Genomic DNA, 16,401 nt, shown 5'->3' with positions numbered 1-16,401 from the left:
TGGTGATGCAAGAATCAGGACATGGAGTGTGAAATGTTTGGGGGGCGCAGAAGTCAGGGCTGGAGTTGTGGGGAGGTGCAGGGGTCAAGGTAGAGGGCTAGGTGTGTGTATGGGGGTGCAGGGGTCAGGGTGTGTGTGTGGGGTGCAGGGGTTAGGGCAGAGGGCTGGGGTGCTCAGCTTGTGAAAGTGCTCCCAGCCCCCTGCCATGAGCAGCTCATGGCAGGGGGCTGGAGGGGATATGCCCCGATTCCTCCCCTTTCCCCAAGGCCCCATCCCTGCCTCTTCTTTGCCTCCTCTCTGGAACAGCGAGCACACTGCAGCTCCACTTCTCCCCATCCCCTCGCAAGGGCGATCAGTGCAGGGAAGGAGAGGAAGGAGGGCAGGAAAGCAGCATACTGGGGGAAGAGCGGGGGAAGTGGAAGCTTGGCTGCCGACAGAACCAAGCTTCTGCTTCCTGCCCCCGCAGGAGAGAGCCATGGGCAGGGGGGCTGAGTGGGGCCGGGATCCCAGCAGGCGGCAGCGTGCCATTAAAAAAATCGTGCAGCAGGTTGCCAACAAGGGTTCCAGTATTGAATGAGGGCTCAAGGCAGCACGCTTCCTTCTGTTCACCCTCACCACTAGTGCCAACTCTTGCACTGCCGGCAATGCTGGTACTGAAAGTGCCAGTAAATCCTTGACCACAACGAATGCCTCCATGGTGGATGGCACCACGTTCCTGCTGGTGCCACGATGTTCCCTAGTGCCAACAGCTGGTCCCACAGCAGACTCAACGGAGCCTGCCAACAGGGCGGAGTCGATGGTGCAATCTGCAGAGCAGGGGCAGAAGAGTGGCCAGACCCAGGTTGCACGCCACTCCCTGTGCTTGTCCTCTCTTAGATACAGGGAATGCCCTCTCTTGCACCACTGTTTTTTATGTTTCTTTCTCAGCACCGGCGATGGGGAATGGTGCCAAGAGTCCCATGCAGCAAGAGGAGCACTCTGTATAGACACCAAGGTACTGTGCCAACCCCAATCGGCTTAGCTCTGAAGCCGGTCTGAGCACCACTTCCATCAGGAGGGTCTTGAAACTGGCCTCCCAGTCCTCCTTCGTATGCAGCTTGAACTGGTGGCAGATCTGACAGTGATCTCATGTGCAAGTCTCACCCAAGCATTTTAGCATTTAGCTGGAGTGCGGGTCACTCACAGGCATGGGCTTTCTGCAGGAGGCATAAGGTTTGAAGCCTATTTATTCAGATATCCTTAATAATAACAAGCTTTAAGATTAGCTCCAGTACCATTATTTGTAGAAAACAATATTCTTAATCAATTTTTAAAAACCACACTATACATTTCTGCCACAAGACAGCATTTTTCTTATGCTACATAATCACTGTATTTTACTACAGATCAGGTTTCTCTTTAGAAGACAGAAATGAAACCTCCTCCATGTTACATACAGAACAGATTCACCAAAGGCCAGCTACTAGTATTTATGCTCTTGGAGTAAAAATTTTCAGTACTGCCTAAATCTTATTTTCAAAAGTGCATAAGCCACTTTTAACTGAAAAAGAGTGTGCAAAACTTTTTTCATTTTCACATAAACATTGCTATAGGTGAAGTAGGGTTTTTTTGTATTCTATTTGTGAAGATTATTGCAGCTGTGAAATAAAACCCAGTCAATGCTGTGTGAAGTGAAATGCAACATACAATGGAAAGTAACATGCAAATAAAAAGTATGTGAAAGAACAGGGAAAGATTTTAATTGAATAGGATTTTTTAAACAGATAATTTAATGCTAGCTAGTAAAAGCATACAAGAATAAAATGTATACAGAGTGCATAGAGAGAAAGTCAATAATAGAACTTAAGAGCTGAGTCCCTTTTAAAAATAAGATTTAGCTATCTAAGTCATTCAGCCACACCTCAATACCTTTAAAAACATGGTCCAAGACCATCAGCCTCATAACACAACTTAAGGTATGCAACAATAGCACTGTGTTGTCTTGGTTATCAAAATGTATTTACATATTAGAATATTTATTTATAGTTACAGTAGAAGGAATAGGTAAAAAAAATTGAGAGACTTGTTAAATCCTTATAAAAGTTAAGATAATTTGTGGCAATGTGGGGGAAGAGTCATAAAATTGTTCACAATTCTTCTATTTATTATATTACAAGCCAACTTACCTAACACACTGACGAAAACATCAAAAAGATGAAATGTGAGTAGAGGTTCCTTCATCTGGCCATAGTAGTCTGCTATTGTTTTGAAGACATCTCTTTCAAATCCTATGTATGTAGGTTGCTTCAAATCTGAACAACTGGGCCCTAAGAGAAGAAATGAAATCACAAACAGGGTTAGCTATTTTCATTTCTAGCCAATAAAAGGAAAGTTTCAAAAGGGAAAAATGTAAACTAATTATTCAAAGTAGTAGTTGCAACTAATCTAGTGAAAAGACATAATACACGATAAAAATATCCACACAGTTCTTACTCTCCTTAAAATGAGTCCACTCCTTGCTATTTACTGCTCTACACCAGGCGTTTAAGATTTTTCCAACACACTATAAAAAACTCCACAGCCCACCTGTGTCACAACTAGTTTTCTGCATATAAAAGCCATTGCCAGCATTAGGGGGTAGCAATCGGTCAATTGCCTGAGGCCCCCAGGAAGCTAAGTTGCTCAGGCTTCGACTTCAGTCTTAGGTGGGAAGGCTCAGGGCCCCGGACTTCAGCCCCATGCAGTGGGACTTTGGGTTTCTGCACTGGGCCCCAGTGAGTTTAACATCAGCCCTGCTTGGTGAACCCCCTGAAACCTGCTCACGGCCCCCCAGGGGGCCTCAGACCCCTGGTTGAGAACCATTTCTTTTAATCAAAATATTACTCTCAAGTTTTACATTCCTTGTTTGAAATGCAGTAGTACTAGAATGCTATGCAATGAGAGATGAATGTTTGAAGTTGTTACTTAATTAGGTTTCAGATAGTATAAGCATTTATCTTCAAATACTATGTGTTAATAGGAATACTAACTATGGCCAATGCAACTGCGCCCCTGTAAAATCTCTCATGTAACTGCTCTATGCCATGAAGAGAGCTTTCCGTTGACATAACTAAACCACCTCCAACAAGCAGCGGTAGCTATGTTGGCAGGAGACGCTCTCCTGTCGACATAGCACTGTCCAGATCAGCGTGTTCTTCGGAGTAACTTATGTTGCTCAGGGTGTTATACCATTGAAAGTGCTCGTGTAGACATAGCTTACTAAAATCATTCTGGAATTGAAGTAAAGAGCAAGACATTAATCAGTATCATCTAACTGCAACTGATATGATTTTTATTTTCAAAATAAATTCAGTAACAGCTGTTACCTATCTAAACACACTCAGTAGTTTCACACACAAAAGTTAAAGCACAGTTAATATTTGTACCTCGGCTGTGGTTTCCCCTCCCAGGCTTTTGCTGATGACATATACAGTTTCTGTTTGAACTTTCAGGTACTACTACAGCCAACTCACTGAAATGGAGAGGGAAAAATTATTGGATTTAAGAAACAGAACACAAAAAGTTGATATTTTATTCACTAAATTTAGTTGGCTGTAGTAGTGCTTCTTGAAAATACAAACAGGGACTGCTTATGACAGACATCTGCAAAAATATGGGATTCAAAATGGCTTCTTAGTCTTTGCTAGGAAAAGGAACCACATCAGAGGTAAAAATACCAATTCTGCTTTTAAAGTTTTTTTATGAAGGTACTGAAACATCTAGATGGGTAATATTCAAACACATAGCAAACATATTTCATTATGATAGATAACATTCCCTGCTTTAAGATTCAATGTTTTGTTACTCTCCATGGCTAGAAACGCTTTAGCAATCAGTACACACACATTCAAAGCAGAAGACTTTTCTAAGCTTTAGTTCTCAAACAGTGAATTGACAGACATTTAAATGATCCTTGATAGGTTACAATGACTATGTAATTACCACAGCTGTCACTAAATCTGAACCTCGGACATATGTCATCCATACAAACTGTCAGCATTCTACATAGTATTCATTACAAAGTACCACTTTCAAAACAAGATATTCTGCTTTCAAAAAGTAATAAAAAAAGATGGTCATCAAACCTCATGTATATATTATAGACAGAGCCATAAAGCCATCCTGTAGCTCAGCTTGCCTAACACTTATAATTAAGGGTCTACCAAATTCGTTGTCTTGAATATCACATCCCTGACCATGAAATTTGGTCTTCTCTGTGAAATCCCAGCTCTGAAGGCAGAGCGTAGAGCGGTGGCTGGCCAGGTGCCCAGCTCTGAAGGCAGCCCAGTAGTATGAGTGGCAATACCTCAACTCCCTTACGATAGGCTTGCAACCCTTTTGAATTACAACCCCCAGTTTGAGAAATGCTCCTAAGAAATCACACATTTTTCATGGGTTGGTCATGGACTAACATATTCGCAAAATTTGCTATTTATGTGGTGACCAACCCATGAAAAATGTGATTTCTTTGCAATTTAGTACACTCCTAATCATAATCCCCTCATTTTCTGTTGCTTATAACTTTACCAAACTAAGGCCATGTCTTCACTATAAAGTTCAGTTGACACAAGTTACATCAGCATACGCCATCAACCTTTGTGCAAGTACCAACTTGGCTGCTTGCACTGGCGCTTGTGAATACTCACCCCGAGTGGTTGCGCTGATGTAAAATGCAGCAAATCCTAGTATGCTCTCCCATGTGCTGCCATCCAGCTCTGTCTTGAAGGACATTTTCACAGTATTTTGCGGGATACCAGCAATTTCTGGCAGCTGGGGGTTAAGTTTCTATCTATGCCACTTTCTCCATCCCATCATTTATACACCCTTTTTTAAAAAAACTTCTCGACTCCCACACACCACTTTTTGGTTTCTGCCATCTCTCCGGAAGAAGCATGGATCCTGCAGAGCTCAGTGCAGATATAATGACCTTTGCTAATACAGGACACATGATTCTCCTGTATTTGCAGAACTTAAATGAGTACTACTACAACTGAGTATGCAATGAGGAAAATATGGAGATGTTCAAGCACAACAACTGGATGCTGATGGACACAGCAAATAAAATGCCAGGTTGCTGATGGCATTCATGGAGCAGCTCCGCACAGTGAATCACTGCTTTTAAGCCCAAGAAACAAGCACTGATTAGTGGAACCACATTCTAAGGCAGGTCTGGGATGCAACAAAGTCCACATTTCTGGATCTGCATGCTAAGCTCACTCCAGACCTCCACCGCAGGGACACCAAAATGAGAGCTGCATTGACAGTGGAGAAGCAAAAGGTGATCATGTTCTGGAAGCTTGCAATGCCAGATTGCTATCAGTCAGGGCCGTAGCAACAAAGAACGTGGCCCCCTCGAACATATGTCTGGGGCCCCTTACAATGCAGAAACTGGAATGTGGTATTTATTTTATACAATATACAGGGTTCATATTATGTATACATAAGCCTACAGTGTACATGTATTCTGTATTTACGCAAAGTGCTTCTTTCGAGCCTTGTTCTCCGCAAATTGGTTAATCAATGCATCATAGTCCAGAGATCTGGCAATCTTGTTTCGATTGCAAGCGCAGAAAGCCTCTCATCTGTCATGGTTGAGCGCAGGATATTCTTGATCCGTTTCATTCTGCTGAAGCTCCTTTCAGCACCAGCAACAGTAACTGGTGTGGTCAGAAGAATTCTGATGCAAATGCAAAGATTTGGATATATCTCCTGAAGGCTGTTCTTGTATATGTACATTAAAAAATTGTTTGCCGTGACAAGTCCTCTCTTTCTCGATGACGTAAATAAAACGATTCAATTCCATTATGAGTTCGTTGGCATCAATGTCTCTCATTTTTCTTTCAAAATTTTTGCTGGGATTCTCCAGTTCATTTTCTCTGTGACACTGCTTCAGGCTGTTAGCGTTGTACAGAAATCCAAACAACTTATACCACTCCATGAGTTGGTCAAATTGCGACGAAACAGAAGATATGGCCTGATCAGTGTGAACAAGAACTGCGATTTGAATTTTTCTTCGGCAGAAAGACGACTCGAATCATCAGCACATTCATAATCAAACATTCTCTTCTTACGTCGCACCCTAGTTTCTGGAAACACTTGCTCAATACCCATATGCTCTGCTATTTCACGTGCATTTGTGACCACAGAGTTATATCCTGTATTTCGATAGTCTTCCAAAAACTTCATTGTAGCACCGACTTCTGCCTGCAGTACATCAATTGACACATCTGGTGACTGAATTAATTTGCTGGTTTTATTGACGTGAAATAGTATATCGTACCATGTGTACACAGTTAGAACAAAAGGCCACGTAGTAACATGGTCTAAAAGCGCACCGGCTTCTGTTGCTGTATTGCCATCTTTCTTTTCGAGCGCATATTCTCACAAAGATGACAAAGCGTTACACAATTCTTCAAGGTGATAACGCAATGGCTTCACAGCATCAATTCTCGACTCCCAATGAGTGTCCAATAACCCTTTAACAGATATTGGCATATGTTCTTGAAGTATATCCCAACATGAAGGTGAAGAAAAAGATAATGTATATTCTGTTAATCAGACCAAAAAAGTCAACGGCATATTTCGATGACTTTGCCGTGTCTGAGATCACAAGATTCCAAGTGTGAGCTCCACATGGTACATACAAGGCACGGTCAATTTATTTCTAGCATGCGGTCTTGAACTCCTTTATTCTTTCCTCTCATATTTGCGCCGTTATCATAAGCTTGGCTTCTCGTGTCAGCAATGTCTATTCCTAAGTTGTTTGCCTTTTCAAGAAGCGCTTCCAATAGGCCCTCACCAGTTGTATCATGAACATTAAGAAAACCAATAAACGCTTCACGAATATTGACACCATCTTCACTGTTGCATTCAACAAAGCGTAACACCACAGACATCTGTTCTTCATGTGACACGTCGGGAGTACAGTCCAAAATAACTGAATAATATTTTGCTTTTTTAAGCTGCGCTATGTTGGCCTCTTGAATGTTACTGGCAACAAGTTGAATCAGCTCATTTTGGATCTGCGGACTGAGATACTGAACGTGTCTCTCTGCCTTCTTAATCCTCTGTAAAAGTTCGCTGAGGACAGTATCATACTTTGCAAGCAATTCAAACAGTCCCAAAAAGTTGCCTTTTGAAGGATCGCCGAGCTTTTCATTATTTCCTCAAAATGCCAAGTTTCTTTCGGACAAGAAAATAATGACATCAACCATGCATTTGACAACATTTCTCCAGAAATCTCTCTCTTTCAGAAAAGCCTGCAATTCGAGTTGGTCAATAGATGTACGGTTTACTATGCCTGACCAAAGGTCAAACCATTTCACCATAAAGTCTTGATGACCTTTGCCTGTTTCATGCTGCTGAAATCTTTTTGACAGTGCTTTCCAAGCAGATGTTCCATGACGTAGCGGTATGTCGCCAGTGCCAAATAATTTACAACAAAAACAAAAAATGGCATCTTTCTGAACTGAGTACATTAACCATGAACGTCTTATTTTCTCGCCATTTGCCATGGTTCGATAGAAATGAGTACTTGTGAACCTCCGTCTTTCCTCGTTAAATGGAAATTCGTAACTTTCATTCTGCTGCGGTGGGCCACGTGCAACAATGTCACACACTTGCCTGTCCGATATTATAGACGGCCAATCTCCTGGATCATCAGTCAGTGGTTCAGATTCAGATACTTCTTTCCCGGCAGCAGCTCGAATATCTGTCACAGTTTATTTGGTAGAACAACTGGCTTCACCTTCGACCTCACTTGAAGCACTTCTGGATACGATTCATCGCTGCTAGCGCTGTCCGTTTCATGTGCCTGTACCTGTATGTTGGATTGCAGCGCAAAATACGTTGACAACTTTGGAATTTTCTTAAGTTCCTTCTCGGCATGAGAAAGTTACTCACCTTGCAGTAACTGAGGTTCTTCAAGATGTGTTCCCCCGTGGGTGCTTCACTCTACGTGATGGTGCGTCCTGGCGCCGTTGATCGGAGATTTTCGGTAGCAGTGCCTGGTTGGGGCGCACGCACCCAGATGGTATCTCTGGTCTAGTTGGAATCTTCCTGAGTGTGTGCGCCCCACACCGTCTTCAGTTCCTTCTCTACCGTGGAGCATCAAACTAGTACTCCAAAGCAGAGGGGAGGAGGGAGGGAGTGGAGCACCCACTGGGACACACATCTCGAAGAACCTCAGTTACTGCAAGGTGAGTAACTTCCTCTTCTTCTTCGAGTGCTGTCCCTGTGGGTGCTCCACTCTAGGTGAATGTGTAGCAGTACCCACTAAGGTTGGTGGGACTTTGGAGATGTGGCAGGGAGTACTGAAGATTGTACTGTATGGCCTACTATTGCATCTGCCGTGGTGTCTTGCGTGAGAGCATAATGTTTTGCAAACGTGTGTTCAGATGACCATGTAGCCGCCTTGCAGATATCAGTAATGGGAACATTGTGTAAGAAGGCAACGGATGCCGACATGGCTCTAGTGGAATGAGTTCTAATGTTATCGGGCGGTTGAAGGTTCTTCGCACGGTAGCAGGATCTGATGCAGTCAGAGATCCACTTGGATAGACGTTGTTTAGAGACAATGAGACACGAGAAGTCATTCTTCCGCTTTACTCTGCGCTGGTCAGGTCTCAGCTGGGAGTATTGTGTCCAGTTCTGGGCACCGCATTTCAAGAAAGATGTGGAGAAATTGGAGAGGGTCCAGAGAAGAGCAACAAGAATGATTAAAGGTCTTGAGAACATGACCTATGAACGAAGGCTGAAGGAATTGGGTTTGTTTAGTTTGGAAAAGAGAAGACAGAGGGGACATGATAGCAGTTTTCAGGTATCTAAAAGGGTGTCATCAGGAGGAGGGAGAAAACTGGTTCACCTTAGCCTCCAATGATAGAACAAGAAGCAATGGGCTTAAACTGCAGCAAGGGAGATTTAGGTTGGACATTAGGAAAAAGTTCCTAACTGTCAGGCTAGTTAAACACTGGAATAGATTGCCTAGGGAAGTTGTGGAATCTCCATCTCTGGAGATATTTAAGAGTAGGTTAGATAAATGTCTATTAGAGATGGTCTAGACAATATTTGGTCCTGCCATGAGGGCAGGGGACTGGACTCAATGACCTCTCGAGGTCTCTTCCAGTCCTAGAGTCTATGAGTCTATGAGATAGCCGTGCCCCTTGACCTTTCGGCAATGGAAACGAAGAGTCGTGGAGACTTGCGAAATGGTTTAGTTCGTTCTAAATAAAAGGCAATTGCTCTCCTCACATCGTGAGTATGCAGGGTTGCTTCCTGTGAAGTTTTGTGAAGTTTGGGATAGAAATAGGTAAGTATATAGGTTGGTTGAGGTGGAAGGTTGACACCACCTTAGGAAGAAATTTAGGATGTGGTCTCAAAGTTACTTTATCTTTGGAGAAGATGGTGTGTGGGGGGTGGGCCATGAGGGCGCTCATTTCACCAACTCTCCTCGCTGACGTTATGGCAACTAGGAAAGCCACCTTCGTGGACATATGGAGGTGAGAGGAGGTAGCTAATGGCTCAAATAGAGGTTTCATGAGGGCATGAAGTACGAGGTGAAGATTCCATGTAGCCACTGTTGGATGAATTTCAGGGTAAAGATTTTGCAGACCAGCAAGAAAGCGTTTAATGGTGGGGTGTGTAAAGAGTGAGTACCCATCCAATAGGTCGTGGAAGGTGGTAAGCGCCGCCAGGTGCACCTTGATGGAGCTGATCGAGAGTTCGTCTTGTTTTCGTTTCAGGAGATATTCTAGAATGTTAGGGAGGGTCACATTATTGGGTGCTAAATGGTTATGCGAGCACCAAAGAGCGAAACGTCTCCACTTCTGAAGGTAGGTTTTACAAGTTGAGTCTCTCCTACCGTGCAAGAGGACATGTTGGACCTGCTTGGAACAGGCTAGTTCATGAGTCTGGAACCATGAAGGAACCAGGCTGTGAGGTGTAACTTCTGGAGCTGGGGGTGAAGGACTTGTCCGTTGTCCTGATAAAGGAGGTCTGGTCTGTTGGGGAGAGCCCATGGGTGACGGGAAGACATGCGGAGAAGGTAGGGGTACCATGTCTGTCTTGGCCAGGCCGGGGCAATAAGGATGACCTGAGCCTTGTCGTCCGCGATCTTCCGAAGAACTCTGTATAGTAGAGGGATAGGTGGGAAGGCGTACAGGAGATAGTTGTTCCATGGGATGAGGAATGCATCCCCTAAGGATGCAATCCCAAGCCCCGCTCTGGAGCGAAACAGAGGACATTTCCGATTTCGAGTCGTGGCAAAGAGATCTATGGACGGCGTGCCCCAGTGGGAGAAGAGCTGTTGGAGTACTGCGGGGTGCAGTTCCCATTCGTGTTCCATCGAGAAGTGTCTGCTGAGTGCGTCAGCAGTTGTGTTGTGACAGCCTGGTAGATAGGAAGCGATGATCTGTATTCGATGTCGTATGCACCAATTCCATAGTTGAATAGATTCCATGCAGAGGGAATGTGATCATGCTCCCCCTTGTCTGTTTATGTAATACATACATGCTATGTTGTCTGTTAAGACTCGCAGGTATTTGTTCTTTATGAGGGGAAGAAAGTGAAGGCACGCTCTCCTTACTGCTCTGAGCTCTAAGAGATTTATGTGTAGATGTGTCTCTGATGCAGAACACCGGCCTTGTGCCCTGTGTTGCCCTAGATGCGCTCCCCAACCAATCAGGGAAGCATCCGTGGTGAGCATGAGCATTGGGGATCGTTGCTGGAAGGAAACCCCTGTGCAGAGTTTTTCTGGACTTGTCCACCATTGTAGGGAAGTTATAACATGAGGTGGAGGAGTTAGCAGCATCCCTAAGGAATGTCTGCTGGGTTTGAAACTGGAGTTGAGCCAGCCCTGGAGGCATTGCATATGTAGCTTGGCGTGTTGAACCACAAAGGTGGTAGCTGCCATGTGACCAAGGAGTTGTAAGCAGATTCTCGCTTGCGTCCTGGGACGAATAGAGAGCGTACATATGAGCTGCGTGATAGCGAGGAATCTGTTGTATGGGAGTGAGGCCCTGCTCCGGGTTGAGTCGAGATGAGCTCCAATGAATTCGATCTGTTGCGTAGGTATCAGGGTAGATTTTTGAATGTTTATTTGGAGGTCTAGGCTGTGAAAAATGGAAGTGGCGAAGCGTGCTTGAAGTGTCTCTCCATAGGAGTCGCCCCTTATGAGGCAATCGTCCAGGTAGGGGAAAAGTGTGACCCCGTGTTTGCGGAGGTGAGCCACAACCATGGGTAGGGTCTTGGAAAAAGCTCTTGGAGCTGTGGAGAGTCCGAAAGGGAGAACCCTGTATTGGAAGTGATCGTGACCGATTGTGAATCATAGGAAGCGTCTGTGAGCTGGATGTATTGATATATGGAAGTAAGCATCTTGTAGGTCGAGGGCTGTGAACCAGTCCCCTTAATCCAATGCAGGAATTATTCTGCCCAATGTGACCATCTTGAATCTTTGTGTCCTCACAAATCTGTTCAGTCGGCGTAGGTCTAGTATAGGCCTCCATCCCCTGGTTTTCTTCTGCGTTAGAAAGTAATGGGAGTAGAACCCTGTCCCTTGGTGTTGCGTCGGCACAGGTTCCACTGCGCCTAGTTGCAGAAGGTGTGCCACTTCTGTGCGAAGTAACTGTTCGTGAGAGGGGTCCCTGAAGAGGGACGGGGGTAGGGGAAAGGGTAGGAGAGTAGGATATGAACGGGATGGAGTAACCGGTCCGAACTATTTCGAGGACCCAACGGTCCTGTGTAATCCGCTGCCAAGCATGTTGGAAATACTGGAGGCGGTGGCCAAATGGACAAGTAAGCGGTGGAATCAAGGGGTGGTAGTGCAGACCCTCAACCAAAGCTTCAAAACTGTTGTTTATTGCCTGGTGGACGGAAGGTTGTGGCTTGATTTTGATTTTGTCTGTGTTTAGGAGGTCTAGTACGATTCCTAGTTGCGACATATGCTCTGGATTGAGGTCGATAGTACTGATGTGTGCGTGGTCTTTGGTATGGTTGGTATAGTTGTCTCCTGGGAAGTGATGGGTGAATGCCCAGGGTGCACAGTATCGCTCTTGAATCTTTCATGGTGTGGAGAAGTTCGTCAGTTTTTTGGGAAAGAGTTTGTTCTTATCAAAGGGGCGGTCCTCCACTTTGGTCTGGAGTTCTTTAGGAATGCCTGACGGAGAGAGCCATGAGAATCTGCGCATAACCACAGCAGTTGCAGTGGTACGGGCTGCTGTGTCTAGGGATGCTTGTAGGGCCGCTCTGGAGATCAGTTGTCCCTCAGACAGGATTGATTTGAAGTCTGCTCTTCTGTCCTCTGGGATGTATGAGGCAAATTTGAGAAGCTTATTATAGTTGTCAAAATCATAGCTGGCGAGGAGAGCAGAACAGTTTGCAATCCTGAATTGTAGTGTAGAGGATGTATAAACCTTGCGGCCCAGGACATCAAGGCGTCTAAGGTCCTTGTCTTTTGGGGTCGGTTGATATTGTGACTGTTTAGTTCGCTGTGTAACTGCATCAATGACAAGAGAGTTCGGTGGTGGATGAGAAAATAGGAAGTCTGCGTCCTTTGCAGGAACGTAATATTTACGTTCGATCTTCTTACAAGTTGGTACTAGAGAAGCTGGGATTTGCCAGAGGGTGTCAGCTGGCTCCATGAGTGCTTCATTTATAGAGAGCGCGATTTTCGAGGGCGCAGATGGTTGAAGAATTTTGAGGAATTTGTGCTGCTTCTCCTGAACCTCTTCTAAGTGGATGTCCTGACTGATTGCAACTCTCCTAAAAAGTTCTTGAAATTGTTTGCAGTCATCCACAGACTGTGGAGGTGGAGGGAGGATGGCTTCATCTGAGGCTAATGGAGAGTTAGGGTTAGGCAAGTCAGGATATGATGCATAGCTCCCAGACTCTGGAGGGGGCTCAGGCACCCTGGAAGTGGATGGATCAGGAGATTGAGGCACGGAAGGAAGATGATTGGTCAGAGGATTCTGCCATGGGTACCACTGAGGCCAAGGCATAGAGTAGGAGAACCCAGGCAGTAGGAGAACCCACGGGGGGGCAACATAGGGAAACTGAAGCTGCTGGGCTTGAGCCGTGACCTGAGGTGGTAAAGGTGCCTGTGGAGGAGAAGCAGGAGGGGAGAACTCCGCTTGCTGTTGTAGCTTAAAGGTCACCGTCGGTGAAAGCCAGTTCAGGTGGAGAAAGTGGCAGGTCAAGAAAGGAGTCTTCTGTGTCTAGGAGCGGAGAGTGAGGCTCAGATGGCACTAGAAGGTCACTTTGAGTGAGAAGCTGTTGTTCCTGCTCTCTAGGCTGATCTAAGCTTGCTCTCTGCCCTAGTTCTTTCGTAGGAGAGAGTGGCAGAGTGTCCTGCTGTGTTGAGCCTGGACGTGCCCTGCAGGGAGTCTGCTGCTGGTGCGCAGTCAGAAGAATGGCTGGGTGCCGACCCTCTTCGCGGTGCCGAGGCTGATCGCGGTGTCGGCACCGCAGCTATTTTCGTCGTTGAAGCAGAGCGCGCCGGCAGCACCGCGGCCGCTTTTAGCGCTGAAACTGACCAGGCTGTCAGTGCCGCGGCCGTTCTGGGGGTCGGAGCCGAACACGCTGCCGGCACCGCGGCCGGTGCAGATACCAAGGAGGAACGTGGTGCCGGTGCCGTAGCCTTCCTCGGTGCCGAAGAGGAGTCAGTGCCGCAGTCGTTTGCAGCGCTGAGGGGACCGAGTCGGTAGGTGCCTTCCCCACGCGGGAGGTCTGGTCCCTGCCTCTAAGCTCTGTCAGAGCAGTTCCTGAGGCATTAGGAGAGGCTGAAACAGCTGCCTTTCGGGCTGTCAGCACAGGGGGTAGGGATCTCGCCAGAGACCCCCTACCCTTGTTAGAGTCTCGTCTGTGAGACTGTTGAGCTTCTTGCCTCCGCTCCAGGGAGGGTGAAGCAACGCTCCCCACCGGTTCCGATCTGGCTGGGGTGTGTGTGGGAGCGGGTTCTACCTTTCCTGTCTCCGACAGTGGCTGCAGGGATTTCTCCATCATGATGATCTTGAGGTGCAGATCCCCATCACGGCGAGCTCTTGACTTGAGGCTCGCACAATGGAGGCACTTCGTGGGGATGTGGGTGTCCCCGAGGCACTTCACACAATGAGAGTGGCCATCTGAGCGTGGCATAGAGTCCTGACAGGAGATACATCTTTTGAAACCTGAAGGTCCTGGTATTATGAGTTAGAGAAGAGAGTCTCAATGGGAGACAAGCCTGAGGGTTTTTTGTGTTTTTTTTTTTGAAACAAAATAACCTATGTAACTATACTAAAGGAAGGGAAGTAATTAATAATTATTTCTATGTTCTTTGTTAGAGTTTCCTATAGATATCAGGGAAGAGAAGATAGCACTGCCCCGAGTCCCGTCTTCAGCCGAGGACGGTTGAGAAGGAACTGAGGAGAGTGTGGGGCGCACGCACTCAGGAAGATTCCAACTAGATGGGAGATACCATCTGGGTGCGTGCGCCCCAACCAGGCACTGCTACCGAAAATCTCCGATCAACGGCGCTGGGACGCACCGTCACCTAGAGTGGAGCACCCACAGGGACAGCACTCGAAGAAGAACTTTTGCTGCCTTTCGTTTACTAGCTCCGCTCTTATACATTCTCTTAGACATCACAAAGCACGCTTCTGTGTTGGAAACGATAAAAAACTAAATGACTAAATTAATAACATTTATCCGCTGACCGCCATTATGAACGCAAATACACATTCTTTGAATGGGTCCAACTAAAATTCGAAACTGACCGACAGACAACTAACTGATGTAGCCAATAGCATTATGATGTATCATAATGACTTCACGGTTTTGTCAGTAAGACCGACATGGATTGAGCAATAGTGTCAATAAATGTCACTTACCTAGTTATATTTTACATTTTTTTTGCCACTTTTAGGGGCCCCCTTCCTTGCGGGGCCCCCTCTGGTCGGAGGGTACGGAGGGCGCTTGCTACACCTCTGCTATCAGTCACTGGCCAATCAGTTTGGAGGTGGAAAATCCACATTGGAGGCTGTTGTCATCCAAGTGTATAGGGCTATGAAGTGTATGCTGCTGCACAGGACACTGACTCTCACAAATGTGCAGGAAATGGTAGATAAGATTTGAGCCATGGGGTTCCGAACTGCAATGGGGCAAAAGATGGCAAGCACAGCTCTATACTGGCATGGGTCCACCTTGCCAGCGAGCGGATCAAGAGAAAGGGATCCTTTTCTGTGGTTGTACAAACACAAGTGGATGACCATTGACACTTCACTGATATCACTGAGAGCTGTCAGGGAAAGCACATGATGCTCACATAGCTAAGAACACAGAACTTTTCCAAATAGCTGCAAGCAGAGACATTCTTCCCTAGCAAGCACATTCACATTAGTGATATTGAAATGCCAACAGTGATTCTGGGGGACCCAGCCTACTCCCTGCTCCCCTGTCTCATGAAGCCATACAAAGAATACCTTGATACACCAGAGAAAGAGTCAACTACCAGCTCAGCTAATGGCTACTGAATGTGCCTTTAGTAGACTGAAGAGTCAGTGGCATTTTTTACTCACTAGATTGGATCTCAGTGAGGAAAACATGACCGGCAGTATAGATGCACGTTGAATACTGCTATGAAGTGAAGGGGGGATAACTACCACAAGGATGGAGGGGCAAGGTGGACCAGCTGTCTGCTGAATTTAAATAGCCAGACACAAGGGCTATTAGAAGAGTCAACAGCTATACATCTGAGGAAAGCCTTAAAAAAAAAAAAAAATTGTCAGACAAGGAAAAGTTGTGTGACACTTTCATGAAACAGCCTGTCTTGTAACAAAGCTTAAATACTGGTCAGTTATCGCCTCCCATTATCTAATTCTGTAATGCATCTATAATGCTTGATATAAGCTAATATACAGTAAGTTTCCAAAAACAAAAACTAATTTTGTTGCCTGATTTCTGCACACAATAAAGTGCAAACATATAAAGGTACAAACCTTTAAGCAACGCTAACAGGATGAACCAACCTTTAAAACCCCCAGTAAAAAAAAAGAAAAAAAACCAAGTAAACAATGAACATTTATGTTCATATATATAAAAATTATTTCAGCATAAAGCATTGTGGCTGATCCTGGCATTTTCACAGTTGGTGTATAGCTATGGTTCTCCTTGTTGTCTGCTGGTGTGGAGTAAGGATGTACACCATGCTGTCATCTTTTATGTTGGGTGTGTAGGGAGCACCAACCATGATTTTGGAAAGGCTACTGAATCATGAATCTTTGGGCACATAGGTCAATAATGCTTTGCAACATCTGAGTTTGTTACCTGAACAAAGCCATGGTGTCCTGGTGCATTTACAAATGCACCTCTCAGTCCTTTTTCCTCTCCTGCAACAACTGCTCTCTCCAATCTCGG

General features: G+C 45.5%; 1 protein-coding gene across 1 annotated transcript in view; it reads right to left on the bottom strand.

Moving 5' to 3' along the window:
• DEPDC1B (DEP domain containing 1B) overlaps window positions 1-16,401 on the bottom strand; it is a 69,700-nt gene that overhangs the window by 17,727 nt on the left and 35,572 nt on the right. Inside the window, 1 exon segment of the mRNA XM_030567912.1 lies at window positions 2,166-2,306. Coding sequence (XP_030423772.1) covers window positions 2,166-2,306 — 141 coding nt within the window.

Source organism: Gopherus evgoodei, chromosome 6, assembly GCF_007399415.2.
Source record: "Gopherus evgoodei ecotype Sinaloan lineage chromosome 6, rGopEvg1_v1.p, whole genome shotgun sequence".
Lineage (NCBI taxonomy): Eukaryota > Metazoa > Chordata > Testudines > Testudinidae > Gopherus > Gopherus evgoodei.
The sequence above is the reverse complement of the archived record's forward strand: the minus strand, read 5'-3'. Positions and strand labels throughout refer to the sequence as shown.